The sequence below is a fragment of the Anopheles gambiae genome, chromosome 3 (assembly GCF_943734735.2).
Source record: "Anopheles gambiae chromosome 3, idAnoGambNW_F1_1, whole genome shotgun sequence".
Lineage (NCBI taxonomy): Eukaryota > Metazoa > Arthropoda > Insecta > Diptera > Culicidae > Anopheles > Anopheles gambiae.
The window spans coordinates 37868335-37887766 of NC_064602.1; the positions used below are offsets into that span (position 1 = coordinate 37868335).

Here is a 19432-nt window from a genome sequence, read left to right on the forward strand (position 1 = left end):
TGAGTACACTGATGACATTGATGACATCTACAACACAGACAATTAGGCACCGCAAACAAATGACGAATTTGGTTAAACAAACGCTGTCTAATTTGAGCCACCCCACGCTACAAACCAGAATGCCCCCCACATAGTTCTTTTCGCTACTTCCGTTCGGATCAACCTGCAAATGGTTGGGAATTTCCCAACAGCTTTTTTTCGATAGTCGGTGGTCTTTTTTTGCAGTCCATGTTTAACCAACGCGACAACGTTTCCCAAAAGCCACCCCGTTACGGTATGACTCTCGAACGAACAAACAACACAATAGGGCAGACGCTTTTTTTGTTTTGTTCGCGCATTAGCATTTGCTGGCCACTCTCCTGACTCCTGACTCCGCGGGCCCACCAGCACGGACACATCTGTACAGGGAGCGCACCACCAAGGTGTCAGCGCCATCGAATGCGAACGCCTCTCTCGCAATACGCTCGCGCGCTGGCCTCTGCATTGAACCGGCGCGGAATGACACATTCGTCCGCCCAGCGATCGTTTCGTCTCGTTTCGCGCCGAGCAATATGTGCATGCTCTGATGATCGGACCCGAACCCGCGAACTTGTACATCACGGGCATACCCACACACACACACACACACACACGGCCGTACGGTGGTGGCGGTTTAAAGTTTCGCACCGGTCGGACAAGTTTCCAGTGCTCGGCAAACCAGATCTCGGATAGGTTGCCCACAAGATCCGCGTACCCGGTGGTCACAACAGTTCTCTGGTGTATGTGTGTGTGTGTGTGTGTGTGTGTGTTTGAGTGTGTTCTTTTTGTTTTGTCTTCTTTCTTTCGCGGAGAGCATAGGGGAGCATCTCAAGATTACCGCCCGCAGTGTGTTTGGATGCGGTGCGGGTGCAAGTGTACGGTGCGGACGCCGCTGTGAGTGTGAGATTAGAAGATACGGTGCGGCGTAGAACCAAACGGCATCGCCGCTCATTCTTGACCAGTTCGTGTGCCGCTGCTGTTAATCAACATGTGTTGGCCGTGAACGGCGGTAACCAGTCTCGCGCTCGGGGTTTGCTAGTGAAAAACCCGTACACACCTTAAAACAGTGGTATTGACCCTACGGCCACGATTCAGTCCACGTCAGCGGAAGGATAAGAAAGCGGATAGGCCAGTGACTGGAAAAACTTGGCAATCCTGTCCTCGCCTCACGCCTGTGCTACAGTGTATTTTACTTGTTTTTATTGTTTGACGATTTCTGTGTGTGTGTGTGTGTGTGTGTGAATGTGTGTTTGGTGTGAAAACGGAAGTGAACATTTTTCCATTAGATCGAAATAGTTTGTCACGTCCTGTGCTTTGGACGTAGCCGCTACATCTGGGCATTACGTTATACACGGTAAGAATACAGTTTCACAGTTAGTTCAACATGTCACAAGCGTTTCCTTTGATTCTATCGGATGACGCGACACGCACACACTAACTGGTCTTATCAGCCGATTCCCCAGAGAGGTCATCGAAAAGCGTGCACTCTGTCGCTTAGTTAACGTTTCCCTTCCCTACGACGAGGCAGAATCAAAACGCCGTAGTTAGGAATCTGCTGGAGCTGGACCAATTATTGCCTGAGGTTAACGAATGTTCTTGCTTTGCACAAATGTAGATACCACAAACTTGCCCTGCCTTTTGTGGCCCTTTCAGGGTCTGCGGATCGTGTCCTTGCGGGCGATCGCGTTTTTCACCTTGTCGCTGTGAGTTCAGGGACGCTGCACTACAGCGACCGTCAGCATCCCTCACCGAAAATACAGTGTATCATTTTGTGTTGCTGTATTTTTCGTACCTTTCGCCAACGGTTAAAAAAAAACGGAGTGCTAATGTGCTGAAACGTTTCACTCACAACCGATGTCTACCGAAGAGAGGGGAAGGAGACAACGAAATACAGGCACGGGGAAGATGTTAGTGTACAGTTAGCTTATTATCATGCGAAGCGAAGATCACGAACTTCAGCCCTTGACGGCATTGCGATATGGCATCAGATGCGGGCGTCATAGCTGTCAGTGGCTGTGGCAGGGGCCACAGAAAACCGGTTGTTGCTTATAGCAGCAAGCGGCACCGGTACGTCCTCAAACTCAACTTTATTCCGCATTGTCGTTAAGCGTGTGTTGGTGGTTGTATTTTTGTCCTTCCTTTTTGCAAATTCGTTTGAAAAGAAAGCGTTCCCACCCTGTTAGCCATGCTTATACAGAAAAGGAAAAGTTGCCAAATGTTAACAGCAAACATGAAACACACCTACGAGGGCTCTTATTTGCATATGAACGATGCACAATGACACAAGTTCTGTTATCACAATGAAATATTCATGGAGAACGCAGCGTCCCAAAAAGTGCACAATGCCTTCGTTTGAGTAATGCGCGTAATGTGCAAAAAGGCAAAGCTTCAAGTACGGCTGAGAAATAATTGATTAAATGCATAGTAAAATGGATTTTTTACTTTGACATATGCACAGTCGATACGGCAATTTTTGGCTTCATTTTACTAACACCAGCTAGTCAACTCCACGTTCAACTGGAAATCCTTCAAAAAAGTTCGACTTTGTTTCAAAGAAGAATCGCCTTGATTATCATTAGGCGACAATGTCGTTAGATAGTTTTGCATTTTGCAAAAAAAGAATAAAACATTAGTCATATAGATGGCCGCATAATGTGAATTTTACCTACTCTACAAATGGCTAAAATAGACATTAATTTTATCTTTGAAAATGATTTTACGTGTTTATTTGTGCTGTATGGGATGAAATTTATCAAGTTGAATGTATTTAACAATATTGGTATTGTAGGCAATCATTTTCTAAACACATTTACCAAAATTTCCACTTTTTATGTAACAATACTTTGATTAAAACAATCCTTAGCTAATCAAAGTACCAACCAGACATAGCGCACTGATAAGACGAATAGTGCTCGAATTAAATGATTTTGGATGGTCAGAAAATAGGTCACAACAATAGGTTCCTAGAGATTTGTAGGATTTTTGTACGGAAAAAATAAAATAATCTCATCAATTATAGCTGGCACTGGGGAGCCGAGCTGTAGCTCCCTGTTAGACGATGTAATGTGGTTCATTGTTTAATCCCCGTTTCATTTTGCCTCATCTACAATACAACCCGGTTCATGAGTGTTTTTTGATTAAGGAAGAACTTTAAAAAAAGGCAGTGAGTGTTGCTTAGAAAATTAAGTTTTTAAACTCATATAGTGAAGCTTTTTATAGTGTTATTCCGCCACAGGCAAACTGTGCTATTCGCGTAAAAGCCTAGGATGACAATTATTTGTGTACCAAATCAACCAAAATCAACTAAATTTACACACAGGAACGGAACTATTCTTATTGGATGCTTCTACTATAGCCAGCCTAGGATTGTAAGGGGTCATCCATAAATTACGTAATTAAGTCTCTCAAGCCTCGTTTAAACGCATGGAAATATCAGTCAAACCCCGCACATTCGGAATATCGATAAGCCTGTTCCGACAAACATTTAAAATTGCCCTTAGTACATAAGAATGCATTTGTTTATAATTTAAGGCGAGGCTTAGAGCTTTTCTGAGCTAGTAGGGTGTTTCCTTAAATGGCTCCAAATAAACCACATGGATGTTTAATGGATAAAAACTCCGTTAAAATTGCAGCGATGAACAAGTTTTTAAAATTGCATTTGGTAAGGGCCTTACCTATGCCACTTATGGCATAACTATTTGTTGCCATTATGTGCATCCATAATGTACGACTGACTGTACTACACTAACCTCCGACGTTGTACGTTGGATTTGTTTTTGTTTGACTTGAAGTTTTACAACAATCCTCACTTAAAACTGTAATTCCAAGAAATTATAGTTTGAATAAATTCAAATTATCTATAAACAATACAAGAATCTAGTTACGTAATTCAAAAAGGAAGAAATTTTAATTACACTGTTTTCTGGATCAGTTTCTAATGTGAACGGCATTATTTAACACTCGCAACAGCTTTTTTAATAGCAGAACTGTCACAAATAATGACAGCTGTTGAAAAACATATTGCAAGTTTTGAATAATGCTGTTCACATTGAAAACTGAGCCAGATAACAGTGTATAATGTTTACGTTTCGTAATTTATGGGATCTTTGATTTCCTGATTTCTGACAGTAGTGCTCGCATTGTTGGGTCGTGTGTAGTGGTGGAAGTTCCGAATTGGAGCTACCCGATACTGATTCCGTGTACAGAAACAAATCCAGCACCGATTCCGATGCTGAAATCGATTCCAATACCGGCGTCAATTCCGAACCCGATTCTGATTCCGGATCCGATCCCGAGTCATGGGCAGATTCTGATTCCGGAGCCGATTTCGAAGCTGATTCCGGATTCTAATTCCGGAGCCAATTCCAGAAAAGAATTTTGGAAACTGATTCCGGACCTACTCGATTCCACAAGTTCCATTCTTAGTGGTGAACGATGTGTAAAATGTGCGCATAGCGAAGAGCGACATGAGCGGTATGAACATTTTGCTCAATTTACTTAATTGTGTAGGAGAGGGAGCGAGGGGGAAGAGGTGTGCGAAATTTTCTCAAATGAACGAAATGAACCATGTGTTGCGCGCCGTAGTATACAAAGGCACTTCAAGAAGGTCATAAACTGCCTTGTGATTTTTTAAATCATTACATAATATTTAAGTAAATTTATTGAAAAAAAAGTTACATCTTTTCAGCAGATCAGTAAATTATTTGCAACCAATTGCTTGCAATACGAATGGTTTTGTACATAGTGCATTAAAACCGCATAAAATGGCAAACATATCATTGTTTTAAGACATTGTACCGCTTACGCCCCTTCTTTGGATCAACGGGTGAGGCAACAATTTTATGCTCGCTCTCTACCATTCTTCCACCATGTTACATAAATCCGCCCCTGGCTCGAACAAACGACTCTATGCTCACTGCGGCGCTACATCACGCTCTCCGTTTACTCAAATGAGTAGGAGCGCTAAATTCTGCTCACTCAAAAGAGCTACCCAGCACTAGCTCTGCTCGGCGCCGCTAAAAGCTGAACCAATGATGATCATTATGATAGGTTTGTAGGATGAGGCTTTTTAACACCAAGACATGAACATTGACTAGCTTAATGTTTTTCATTCTTTTCTGTTTGCACATGAAACTAAACGTTGGCTTAGTTTCTAAATTTAGTTACATTACAAAGCATTTTTGATAAATATTATACTTACACAACAACTATTCTTTCATCCAACTATTTTTTCTGCAGTTATCTACTTAATGACGTCAAAGGTACACGTCTCCTTTTCAGCGGTCATTCGCTGACAACCTTTTAGTGCGATTCGTGATGGTTCAGGAAGTAGGTGTGTTTGCCTTTCTATCCCTAAAAAGCAACAACAATGATGTTGCAAAATTACTCTTGTAATGTTGATTTTGTTCGCGCTTTCAAATGTGCACAAGATCTCGATGACCTCGTGGTTTTTTGTTTCAAAGTCTTGTGGGAACTGACCTTGTAGATTGATCTGGCCTTATCCATCGTCTTGATTGGCGTTAATCCCAAATCTCAACCTCCTACCTCTAATGTCACTGACTTTCGGCAAGAACGCATGAAGGTGCTCATGGATATAACAAAAATCGGTGTAAAAATCACCGATTGCATTGCGCTTGCTTGTGAACGGTGCGGAGGGATGGGAAACGACACAAATATCGACATTTGTCAAATTTGGCCAGGCAGATGTTGAAAAGCACCCCTCATGGGAGAATGGAAGAAGAGAAAAGCCAACGAGCAGTACGGAATAGGAAACGGTTAGAAGAAGACGCTAAGCTGCCGAACAAATAATGCGCTTGAGCGAGACCCTGGATGCCCGAAACCGGTGGGTTTTAATGGCAGTAGCCACAACAAAAACCAACCGGCCAACCGGTTACGAGCGGACTCGGCACGACACCGTCGGCGGGCGTGGAACATCTTTTTTTCCGCGGGCGTGTGTGTTTGAAAACATTTTGCTAGCCGCGCGCGAACCAGTCAGTTCCACCCAGTGCGAGCGTGAAGACGTTCGACCCAAATTCTGAGACCGAAGTGGACAAATCCAGGCGCCGGACCAATATCGGGTAGAGCAGATCCCTCCAGATATACAGCATTTTGCATTCTTTTACACCTTCGCTGCAGTACACACACGCACACAAACCAGCTGGAAACGGCTCCGGGAACGAATGTATAGTGTTCTACGGTTTTGTGAAATCATCGTCACCTTTGTTGGGCTCGAAGGAACCTTGGTAAAAAACTGTGTTTGTGTGAGTGCGTCCATTAGACGACAAGAAGCAGGATGACCTTCAATCGGGAGCGATTGTCGTGTTGACCTTAGCACCACCACTACACGGTGGCTTTGCATAGCCAATCGCGTAGCTATATCGGTAGCCGGAATACCGGATGATCTTCCGGTGCTCCATTGAGTCTGGATTTCGGACATAGATTTAAAGCAACAGTGGCCTTTTAAAGTTGACAGCTGCTAGTTTTCTGATGCCAGCCTCACTGGCAAACTGAAACACAAACTTCAATCCCAATGAGTCGAATTTGTTCGCTAGCTTTAACGTGCTAATAGGCACTCGCGCTCATTTCCTCAACCTGTCGGTCGTGAACGTCGTGAACGTCGTCATCGCCAACATCGTCGCCGTCGTGGTGTCTCATTGTGGTGCGCGGCCCGTAGACTTGTGGGTTTTTCTGATGACGTCTGATTAATTCCAGTTCTCCAAGCGTTACCCGCGATAACGCAGCCCGCCCGGTAAACGGAGCAATACTCGTTTAAGTTGATCATTCGTTGCCCGGTACACTGTAAAAAGAGAGGGTGGATTCATTTGCTTGCCATAAAAACTGGACTCAAGCTCAGGATGTGTTGAGTTCGGACAACTGCTCAGCAAGAGTTTTGAGACAGGTGGAATAAAGTTATGGGACTTTTAAACCAGAGGGTGTGGTATAAATGTTATCAACTTGAAACTAATCGTGATTAGCTTCCTATTGTGATGATCTAAAAGAAATTCATTTCGTGGCTGGTATTCCTCTATATTCACTTTTGGGGGTTAATAGTACAGCTGTAATCAACCAATGTTGTCTATGGCTCTAAGATTTCAATTATTTTATTTGAATGACGATTTTAATCGGTCCACTGGGTCGTCCATAACCCATCCCTTAGTTTTTTATCGTCTTGAGTCCAGCTTTTGAAGGGGTATAGTATACATCTTCAAACAACATCAGAGGATATCCAGATATCATAAATAGATAAATAAATAAATATATGTTTTGAAACACATTATTACACTAATGATTTAAAATCAACCTACATTATTTTTATCTTTCTCTCTCTCTCTCTCTTTCAATCTCTCTCTCCCTCTCTTTCTCTCTCGCTCTCCTTCTCTCTCATTCTCTATTTTGCTCCTTCTTTCCAGCACGCACTTGCTCTATCTGATCAAAATGCGTTCGCACTACAGTGCCGGCTGGACGCTGGCGTTGGTGCTGCTCGTCAGCTCACTGCTCGCGGTCAGTGCCGCCAACAATCGAGGCCAACCGGCGAAACCGGAGGCACCCGATCAGCAGGCGAACCGGCTGCATGCACCGACCGCCAACACGAAGAAGGTGTCGGACAGTGTCACTAACCTGGCCGCCAAGATTGCCAACGCGCTGTCGAACCAGAAAAGCAAAACGGAAATCTTTTCCCCCGTCAGCATTGCGGGCGCCCTTTCGCTGCTGCTGCTCGGATCGGGCGGCCAAACGCAACAGGAGCTGCTGGCGGTGATGGGCTTGAACACAGTGCAGCTCTCGTTCCAGGATATACACCTGAGCTTCGGCCGGCTGTTCCAGGACCTAGTGTCGAACGATCCGAGCCTGGAGCCACTAGTGACCTGGCGTCTCAACGACAAGTGCAATCGATACAACGAGGACGAAGAAGACGAGGAGGACGATTTCATCAACTCTCAGTCGCCAAGCAATGAGTAAGTTAGCTTTTGAGCTATCCTTTTTTTCTCTCGAAAGACCATTAGTACTATTTAGTATTAGTAAGCACGCGTTTTATCAGCATTATATTGGTGCCATTTTGTTTTTCGCTTGGTGCACGTGTTTTGCATTTTTTACTGTCTCTCTATGTGTCTAAGATGTTTGTTAAGCCTTTAGAAATTTTCAGATTCTTAAACAAAACAAAACAAAATGGTCGTTGCTGGGACAAAATGCCATTTTTTAAGGTGCACTGTTGTCACTTTATTTAAGAAAAGGTTTTTGAAATGTAAGTTCCGGAAACTCATATGATAAAAACGTACGCAAAACATTACTTTAAGGCACAACTTGTTAACAGTAATGTACATTACGAGCGTCAAGGTGGTGGTGAATACTAGAACACTGTAGCTAACCGCTCAGGCAACTATTAAAAAGCTTTTAATGTATCAGTGACTGTATCTCATGCCTCTGCATTAACACTCATTCGGACGGTAACACGGCAACCACGCGGAAGCTTCTGAACTGTGCTTTCACATTGCACTTTTAAATCGCCTTTTTGCCGACTGTACGGGATTGTCTGGGACGAGATTTAAAAAAAATCAAACAGTCAATATTTCTTCTCGCAAGTAGCCGCAACCCATGTAAGAGAGGGTTTTATTCATCCATTTTCTTGCGAACCATTCCCATATCCCTCACCCGAATATCCAACAGATACCCCCGCCAACAGATATCCATAGCGAACGGTGTGTTTCTACAGCGCGGTCTCAAGCCGGGCGTTCGCTTCCACAATGTGACGCAACGGGTCTACCAAGGTACGGTCGAGAATTTGGACTTCGAGCGGGAACCGAACCGTGCCGCGGCGCACATTAATGACTGGTGCTCGAGAGCAACCAACGGCAAGATTCGAGAGATTGTCACCCAGGACATACTGTACAACTCGCGCATGATCGTGGCCAACGCGCTGTACTTTAAGGCCCAGTGGGAGACAACGTTTTCGCCGTACGGCACGCGGCCACGCTCGTTCTTCCTGAACGGCCAGCAGGAGCCGGCGGTCAGCGTCGAAACGATGGCAACGTCGGGATGCTTCCCGTACTACAATGCGACGGCCGAGTATGGCGTTCGCATCATTGGCCTGCCGTACGAGATGGGCAAATCGACCATGTACATCATCCTACCGAACGGTTCGAACCGACAGGTGTTGCGGGAGAAGATGGCCACGCTGGGCGCTCCCCAGCTGAACTGGATGATCGATCAAATGGTCGTGAGAAAGGTAATGGTCGTGCTGCCGAAGCTAAACATCTCGAACCGCATCCTACTCAGCAGCGTGCTGGAAAGGGCGGGAATTCGCGATCTCTTCAATCCTTCCCGGAGTAACTTGAGCAAAATCTTCGCCGACGATCAGCCCGGTGCATCATCCCCCGTTACTGGCAACGCCGATAGAGCGCCAGTTACTACACCGACCCAGTTTGCAACTGGCGGTGCGGCACAAGTGCGACCGTCCGCACCGAAAACGACCACTCCACCGGTGCGACAGAACACTGTACCGTCAACTGTGCAGCCTACCCAGCCAGCGAGACCACAGACAAACTTCAACCAGGCCAATCAAATTACCATATCGACCACACCCGCTCAAGATTGCCGTTTGATCGAGCACTGCCAACCGATGCCAGGTGATTTGTGTTCGTGCAACCGAATACCAACCAATGACGACAACACCGGCTGTGGAGCTCACCTATTGGCGCATTACTATGAGAAGACTATTAAGGATTGCAAGTATAGCTTCGGCTCCTCTCCAGTACACACACATATCTGCATCAAACCAAGCTACCGCTTCCAACCGCAGTACAGTAGCGGTGACATATGTGAACAGCAAAGCGGTTGTAAAATGTTCCAAAAGTTATGTTACTGCTGTACTGCAAAGGAGCAAAACGCACAACCATCGACCCAGTATCGGACGACCACGAGTAGACCGAGGCAGTCGATCGGCAGTCGGATCGAAGGAGACGAGAGCATAACCTATAATACTACACCTTTTCCAACTCGACCATTTTACAGTACCGAACCATCGAATTTGGTTTGCGAACCTGTTCCACGGTACGATAGGAATACCTGCACTTTTAAATCCCATTACCAATGGAACGCACTTTACAATTCTTGCATTGACCCAAGAAGATGTTGGTTTGTGCATGTCCAGAAGCGTCAAGCTCCTGAATATTATTCACCCTCTCAACAGTACCAAACCGCACCATCACGTGCACAACCGCAACAAACGTTATTACTGCAACCAGAATTACACCAACTGAGACCGCAGGAGCAGCGACCAAACCTACAAAATACACAATTAAGAATTTCCGAACAAGCCACTCCGTATCAAACAGAACAGGAGACATTCGACTATCAAATGAGACTTCAACAGCAGCAGTCGCAGCAGAACCAGCTACAGCAGCAGCAGCAACAACGAGCAGAATTACAACGGCAGTCGCCTCCATCTGTATACGTTAATGAAATCGTCACCCACGTGACGCTGGATGTCAACGAGCAGGGCACGGAAGGAGGCGCAGTTACTGCCGCGCTTATCGATCGTATCGGGTCCGGCTATTCCTTCCTGGTGGACAGTCCATTTTTGATACTAATTCGCCACGATCGAACCCAACTGCCATTGTTCTATGGGGCCGTGTACGATCCCCGCCAGTAGCACGCAGCGCTGCAGCAAAATGGTATGGCACCGGAACAAAATGGTAGCTCTGCACACTAGCACTGATACCTTCCGACAGTATTCTTTAGAGTGAGACGCGATGGGGCTGAATGAGGGGAGAGGGGGGGGGGGGGGGGTTAGGACAGAGAAGTCAAACGGGAAATCTTCCACTCCCGGGATATCCCAGACAGTATAATTTAAATAAAAATAAACCAAAACTCACAAATATTACCCAGTATTCCATTCTGTTGTTCTGTTGAAAGCCTATTGAGTGTTACTGCGGATCGTATTATAACGACAACAAAAAAACCAAAAAAAAACACTTTACCACTTTACACAAAACCGAAACTCTGCTTCCCCCCATGAACGCTATAAACGTTTGGAAACAAGTTTAGCAAGTTTCACGGTCCCGTGATGGTCGGAGACTTTTCAATTTCGCCTGACACCTGCGACCCGAACCGGTCAGACGTTGGTTTTTCCGACCATATTAAAAAAGGAGAATCACTCTGGTATTTCAAGAGGTTTGCGTGGTATGGTTCGGATAAATCAAATTAAATTACGAATTGATTAGCGGCAACGAACACAGCGAAAACTTCAAACCTAGAGTGTAGCCGTAGCTGGTTTATATACTCATTTAGCAATGGCAGACGTTGCGATCCTCGGTAGTCCAATGATGAAAGAACACTACTGCTGTGCAGTGTGTGGTGATGAAGCCTACTATGGTTCGATTCCCCCATGTTCCCTCCGTGTTCTTACAAAAAAAGAAAAGATGAACTTTTTCTGGTATGCGTAAAACTTAGCTATTTAATTATAAAAAATATGCATGACACACACACACACTCTGGATCATATGCTGTTGTGCTGTTATTATTGTGCCTACGAAGTAGAATAAATCGTAAAATTTTATATATTTCAACAGACGCGATCAAAATTGTCTAAAACTTTCAATGTTGCGAATTTGCACAACTCATACTTGTGTGCGGGTCTACCTTTGGATAGTATTTAACATTCAAATGAGTGAAAAAACAAGTGGAATAACAATGAATTTACTGTTAAATATAATGTCGGGTGAGTATGTCGTTGTACTTTCTCTATAATTTCACTGTAAATTTCAGCACTTTGTGAATGTTTGTTTTCACTGTTCTCGGGTACTAATGAGCTTCGGGTGTCAATTTCGGTTAATCTTTCTCTCCTCGCGTTAACATGTTCTCCTGCTATAAGATTCGTACACTACTAAAATTTACTGACAATTTCCACACAAAAGTGTATATGCATGTGTGTGTGTGTGTGTGTGTGTGTGTGTGTGTGTGTGTGTGTGTGTGTGTGTGTGTGTGTGTGTGTGTGTGTGTGTGTGTGTGTGTGTGTGTGTGTGTGTGTGTGTGTGTGTGTGTGTGTGTGTGTGTGTGTGTGTGTGTGTGTGTGTGTGTGTGTGTGTGTGTGTGTGTGTGTGTGTGTGTGTGTGTGTGTGTGTGTGTGTGTGTGTGTGTGTGTGTGTGTGTGTGTGTGTGTGTGTGTGTGTGTGTGTGTGTGTGTGTGTGTGTGTGTGTGTGTGTGTGTGTGTGTGTGTGTGTGTGTGTGTGTGTGTGTGTGTGTGTGTGTGTGTGTGTGTGTGTGTGTGTGTGTGTGTGTGTGTGTGTGTGTGTGTGTGTGTGTGTGTGTGTGTGTGTGTGTGTGTGTGTGTGTGTGTGTGTGTGTGTGTTGTACTACTGTACTACTATGTGAACGTTGTTTCGTTCGTACTCAGATACTCTCTGATGGTGTATCGTCTGTTACCCAAAACAAGTTTGACACGATTCTACGGTTCATTGCCATCAACATGCTCAGTCAGTGAACTGAACCCAAAAACCTATTGGTGAACAGACGAATATTCTTGGGAAAACCCCCCGGGGTTATGCTAATCGGGGCGAGTAACCAATGCGCTCCCGTAATATAGTTACCCATTTCGCAGCCCATGAATATCGAAAAAGCGTGGATCAGCAGCACATTCTGAATGGCTTCTTCTTTTCTTGTCGTTTTCTTTCCACCACCTTTCTTTGTAGCCAGCAGCCAACGAAGCGCGATCGGAAAGCGCACGAAATTACGCTCGCCAACGGTATCTTTGTCCAGCGCAACATCCCGCTGAGCGACACGTACCGGAACCAATCGATGACGTACTACAGCTCCGAGGTGCAGTCGCTCGACTTTGAGCTCGACACGTCCGGCTCGACGAGGCTGATCAATCAGTGGGTGAGCGACAAGACGCACGGCAAGATTCCCAACATCTTGCCGTCGGCCCTGCCGGCCAGCACAACCATGGTGCTGGCGAGCGCCCTGTACTTCAAGGCCCTGTGGGCGGAATCGTTCATCGATGGGGCGACCAAGCCGCGCGAATTTTATCCCGATGGCAAGGGCCAACCGCCCGTCATGGTGGACATGATGGCGCACGGTGGCTGCTTCCCGTATTACGAGTCGGTCGAGCTGGACGCTCGCATCATCGGGATACCTTACAAGCACAACGTCAGCACGATGTACGTAATCATGCCGAACAACTCGAACCGGGCCAAGCTGCAGCAGCTCATCCCGAAGCTGACCAGTGCAGTAGTGAAGGACCTGATCGAGAACATGGCGATCAAAACCTCGATCATACTGTTTCCAAAGATGCACATCAGCAACACGATGGATCTGAAGCGGGTACTGCAGCAGCTCGGCGTCTCCTCCCTGTTCCAAGCGGAAAGAAGCAACCTGTCGCCCATGCTGAACGAGGAGTCGCAACCGGATACCTTCATTAACCGGGTGCAAGCACCAACAACACCAGCGAAGTGGCGCCCGACTGTGAACATTGCCGACTACGAAAACAGACCAACGTCGACCAGGCCCGGCAACAATTTGAATGACGTGTTGATATTTTCACGCTTCCAAAACGAAACGATGGACCAGACCACGGATGTACCGGAGGCTGCAGACACGACCGAGCCACTAACGATCGAAACTACCTCGCAGTCGTTCGTTCCACTGACGAACCGACCATCCGGCCGGGTTGGGCGGACGAAGCGCGACGTTAGCTACAAGGTACCGAGCAGCAAGCAGGCGGCACAGGCCGTGGGTCCACTGAGCAGCAAGGACTTTATCCTGCACAAGCGCATCGTGAAGGAGAACGGCCCGGTAGGCAAGAAGGGCCTGCGAAGGCGCAGCAAACGCGCGGCCCAACAGCTGTACGTGAGCAACGCGGTCCACCAGGTCGATCTGGACGTGAACGAAACGGGCACGGAGGGTGGGGCGGCCACAATCGTGACACTCAACCGTTCCGGAACCAGCGTGGTGTTCCGGGCGGAGGCTCCCTTCCTGCTGCTGATTCGTAACGATCAAACCAATTTGCCGCTCTTCTACGGTCCCGTGTACCACCCATCTAGCTAAGAAGCGAGAGCAGTTCGCTTATTTATAGCTAGAAGCAGTGAGTAAAGCTGAAGCAAGCGCAATTTTACCTCCAGTGCTGATATAGTGCAATTTTTGCGATCGTGCCACTAAAGAGAGCTTGACGATGGCGTTAAGGTTTAAAGAAGATGCCCCTGCGGCACTGACTAAAGTTGCTTATTATGAAGAGAACTAAATAACAGTCTATGACATACTAACCCATGCTGAGTGTAATGGCCGAATGATCAATAAATAAGTCTACATTATTCGATACATTGTGTTGTTTTCATCATTTGAGTTAGTTGGTTAAGTTGATCTTGTTACAGGGCAATTGCGACGCAATTGCAATGTGCTATTGTACTATGGGGTACTCCCAATATCTTGTTTGTTCAGTGTATTTTGTTGGGTTGTGTCCATAGAATTCATTTCCTGATTCCACAACTTAACTCGATGATGTTTTAGACTTAAAGAAGGTCCTCAGTCTGTCGATTATCAGATTCTAGATTCTATAGATATTCCAAGTTCCTAGACCTACATTGGCGTGGATGTAAAAAGCGACCTGTTGCTGATCTGGGTGTTGCTTCCAAATAGTGTTGTGCCCTCATGATTTTTTGCATTGTAAACATTCATTCATTTGCATCTTTAGTGACAATTGATTCGAATTTCGATCACTTCGTATCTCTACCGATTCATGCATCTTCAAAGATTCATATGAATGTCAATAACTTGAAACAAAGGTTCATAAATATCTACAGATTCATGAACCTCAAGAGATTCCTGTATCTCCTAATAATCCTGAATCCTAAATCTCTAAAGTTTCATGAATCTAAAGCGTCAACGTTTGCAGAATACAGTACACATCTAGAAGAAATTTTCGGATGAGTGAGCCCACGAACACGACAAACATTGGTCAGCAATCATGTTGTACTAAGCAATCGTTTTGGCGAGACACGGATAAAAGGCCAAGTTAACACTCGTTACACAATGAAACGAGTCAAGAAGCACAGCGAAAACCAGGTGTAATATGGATTATTACAAAATCGATATTGTTTATGTAGTGAAGTGCAATGAAAAGAGATTCGAGAGTGTATATTCATAACATTCATAAATCAAAATAAATATTTGCATGAACAAAGATATATTAAAATTCATATGAATCACTGAAGATTCATAAATCTATGAAGATTCAGTAATCTGAATCAGATTTACCCATCTCTAGTTCCAAATATACATCGGTTCTGACTTGCATCCCTAGTTCACTCTTATTATGAATCCACTTATCGCGAAACTATTTCTTTTGACCTGTTCTTGAACATATCTCCTCCTGCCACAACTATGAAACCTACTCTGATCTTTTATCTGGATTCATCCTCTAGTCAGCAGCAGTAATGGAATGAAGCGTATATATTGAGTACAGCAATATGGTGCTTTGAGTATAAAATAAGTAAAAATAACTACTAAAAGATACACACGTATCACTAAATGCATAGTTGAAGTTATAGGTATCTTACGCCGAACTAAATTACTAGCCATAGATCTCATAATATGCTTTTGCACGACAAAAAAGATTTACAAACTGAACGAAATTTAGCACAACCTTCGTCACATTGTGCAGCGACAATAAAGTACTAATGTAGCATTTTTCATTCAATCTACAGGGTGGATTTTCTCATCCAGATCGGCAACGGTATCTTCTCCCAGAAGGGCACAAAGTTCGATGAACGCTACGACAAGCTGGCCAAAGATCTGTACAAAAGCGAACTGAAGCCGCTAGACTTTGTCGGCGATGAGACGGGTTCGGTGCGGTACATCAACAGCTGGGTGCACAACCAGACGCATGGTCGGATCGCGGACATTGTGTCGCACATCAGTGCCGACACGATCCTGATGATAGTGAACACGCTGTACTTCCGCGGCCTGTGGGAGGAAGCCTTCCAACCGATGGCCACCCGCAATCGACGCTTCTTCCCGAACGGACCCGAAGGACCAGACTCGTTCGACATTCCGATGATGGCCAAAAGCCATTGCATGCCGTACTATTTCTGGCAGGAGGAGAACGTGCGCGTGCTCGGTGTGCCGTACCGTCAGAACGTCACCATGTACATCTTCATGCCGATGAACTCGACCCGCCAGCTGGTACAATCGATGCAGTCGAAAATTACCGCCGAGCGTGTCAACGATATCGTCACGAAGATGAAGATGAAGTCGGTCACGGTAATGTTTCCCAAGATGCACATTTCCAACTCAATCAGCTTGAAAAATGTGCTGCAGCAGCTCGGCGTGTACACGCTGTTCGAACGGAACGAAGCCGATCTAAAACGTTTGCTGGCTTCGAATACTACGGACCGGTTCGGAGGCGACCCGCTGGATTTATTGGAAGTGCTGCAGGACACGAAGGAAAACGCTATACTCCTGCTGCAACAGCAGATCCCAGATTGCATCATAGAGGAACGGTCCAATATCGATCGGGGCGAGTGTCTGAAGGATCACTGCGCATATGGTGGTAAAACGTGCGTATGCTGTATCGAATCATTCCGGCGACGGCGACGTCGAGATGCATTTACTCCGTCGAAGGATGACCCGATCTTTGTCAACGAGATGTTGCACAAAGTAGACTTGACGGTAAACGAGCGCGGCACGGAGGGCGGTGCAGCGACCGCAACCCTTATCGATCGTATCTCGTCCCAGATTAACTTCATAGTGAACGGACCATTCATGATGTTGATTCGAGAAGAAACGACCAGACTGCCCTTGTTCTACGGAAACATTTACAATCCGAAATGAGCGCTTTGTTTGAATGAGTGAAATTGTGTTAGAATAGACCGCATGATTCTGATTTCTGCGAATTCGACAATACCTCATACTAATGCAGACAAACAGTTTGAATAAACTTTACAGAAGTAGCACATTCCATAGTGACATGACACGCATGTTAGTTCGAGCAGTGTTTTTGCGCATACAATAAAGATCATATTTAGCAGGCGTTCGTTTTGTTTGGTTATTAATACAGTAGTACCTCACTGGTTGGTTAAGTTCGATTACTCACATGCCACAGGATCGCATACCAATCAACGAGATAGCTTTGACACCGGCATTAAGTGGATGATTATCATTGAGCTATGAAGCAAAGATTTTATGCTTAATTTCAGTTTTGGGCACAATCCGAATAGAACAGAATCGAATAGAATCGAAATATGGATATATATATATATATATATATATATATATATATATATATATATATATATATATATATATATATATATATATATATATATATATATATATATATATATATATATATATATATATATATATATATATATATAACCTGATCATACCCAGTCAATCTGTCGTCTAGAATAACCAGATATTTCACCTGACCGATTTGTTCCCTATTTATTACGATGGATGGGAGACTGTCTAATACACTAGCGGTCATTATCATGTAACTAGTCTTCTTAACGTTTAATGCTAGCTTTTTGTAACTAAGCCAACCATCCAGAGTGTTTAAATCGAAATTAATCAGAGACTCTGCTTGCTTGATGTCTTTGTGCGAGATAAACAAAACAGTATCATCGGCAAAAAGATTGATCTCACAAGACTTCAAAACCTGTTTCATATCAATGATATAGCGGAACTTGGGGCAAGTGTGCCACCTTAAGCATTTCAAGTTATAACTCACTAAAACGTGTTTTTCAAAAGCCGATTTAAATCTCATAACAATTTAACATCTATTTCCTCACTTATAAATGAGTTTCGCTTGAAAAAAGTGCAAATAAAACAGTTTTTGAAGCGTTTTAAAAAGGGTCCAAAAAGACGTTGTTTTTTGGGCTATGGGGCAAGAGTGCCACTCGTATGGGGCAAGACGGCCACCTGGTTAAAATAACCGTATTTCTTAGATAATAGGAAATAATTACGTTTGTACCACTAGTGTATGTATTCCTACATGTATTTAGTCACCAATGAACCCTTTTTGACCACCAACTGTACCACAATATGGTTTGTTACTGTTCTGTTTTTCTGGCGTGGAATCCGCTCACAATAGCGCACCATTCCGCAGCACGCTACAACAATGTTTACATTTTTGACAGCTCGCGCCTATGAAAGATGGTGGCACACTTGCCCCAAACAGAGATGGCACACTTGCCCCAAAAGTTGTAACTTTTTTGAAATTGCATTTTTCAGTGACAAAAAGAAAGTTTTTTTCGACTAACCCCACAAAAAATTTCACGTTTTCTCAGCTATGCGGTGGTGTAAATATTTTCTCGGTTGATTGTTCGCATGATTTTTGAGAGCTTATTTGATTGGATTCAAAAATTATAATATTCTGCTCAATTTTGAAACTCAACATAAATCAGTTCAAAACAATGGGAAATATCGATTGGTCTATATGAAATTCGGCTCAGTATACCTGGTCATTGGAAAGGAACCAACTGTATACACAATTGATCATTAAACTAAAGTTTTTAAGGAAAAATGCTTGGTGGCACTCTTGCCCCGTATGGCACACTTGCCCCAAATTCCGCTACATCAGTGATATAAACAAAATTGGTCCAAGAACGCTTCCTTGTGGAACTCCAAGTGTATTTTCTAAGGGCTCTGATATAGAGTTTCCAAAAACTGTTCTCTGAGTTCTGTCTTTCAAATCGTTTTCGAACCAATTGAGCTCTTTCCCCACAATACCAAAACGCCTTAAGGTCAACAGCAATAACGGTCTTAATATAGTCTCAAATGCTCGTTTTAGAGCAAAGAAAACGGCAACTTTCAATTCCTTTCGGTCCATCAGCCCCTTCCACCTCGCCAGTACAAGATTCAAAGCAGCTTCACAAGAGTGTCCCTACCAATAACCTGATTGTTCACCAATCAACAGCTCATTACGAGCTAGAAACTGGATCAATTGCAATTGCTTAACCACTAACTCCAGAAACTTTTCGAGTACAGTAAGTGTTCGCTAACTGGGATTTTTTTAAACTTTAATAACCAATGATTCCTTCCATGTTTCCGGAAAAATTCCCTCCTTCATTCCCTTAGTGCATTTGTTAGCTCGCTAACTACTTTTAATTTCACTATTTTATAGATGCAATATACAGATTTAACAATCATATAAATAATTCCATTTAGAAACATCATCATCCATTACATTGGAGATGATAAAAGACATTTCTTCATATTAAGCACATTACTCAGTAGCTAGTGAATGCGTGATCTTACTGACCAAGCCAGCGGTAGTCGGTGAGGTTCCGTGTCAAACGATGTAATATCAAATCTCAAATCTCCGCCGTAGTTCTTATCAAACTTCTAGGCATCTCAATTCAACCGTCCAATCCATCGTCCCAAGGAGTTGAGTTTTTCCGTAAATCCAAGCTGGAATAGTAG

At 44.3% G+C, this 19432-nt stretch overlaps 1 protein-coding gene across 6 annotated transcripts; it reads left to right on the top strand.

Annotated features, from left to right (window-relative positions):
* The first annotated feature begins 137 nt into the window (after positions 1–137).
* Positions 138–17036, top strand: LOC1279059 (serine protease inhibitor 28Dc). 6 transcript variants are annotated; one of them, XM_061662260.1, is made up of 3 exons: positions 138–1372; positions 7428–7970; positions 15712–17036. In XM_061662260.1, exons 2-3 carry the CDS (start codon positions 7453–7455, stop codon positions 16835–16837), a joined length of 1644 nt encoding a protein of 547 aa, XP_061518244.1. In that variant the 5' UTR covers positions 138–1372; positions 7428–7452; the 3' UTR covers positions 16838–17036. The 6 variants fall into 6 exon arrangements, with proteins under 6 accessions (XP_061518244.1, XP_061518242.1, XP_061518240.1 ...); XM_061662258.1 differs by lacking the exon at positions 15712–17036 and adding an exon at positions 12703–14326 and having other exon boundaries at positions 468–1372; XM_061662256.1 differs by lacking the exon at positions 15712–17036 and adding an exon at positions 8680–10906 and having other exon boundaries at positions 468–1372.
* The last annotated feature ends 2396 nt before the right edge of the window (positions 17037–19432 follow it).

Coding starts and splice junctions, on each gene's coding strand:
- LOC1279059 (XM_061662256.1), top strand. CDS start 7,453: ATGCGTTCGCACTACAGTGCCGGCTGGACGCTGGCGTTGGTGCTGCTC. Junction 7,971..8,679: donor TCTCAGTCGCCAAGCAATGA/GTAAGTTAGCTT, acceptor AATATCCAACAG/ATACCCCCGCCAACAGATAT.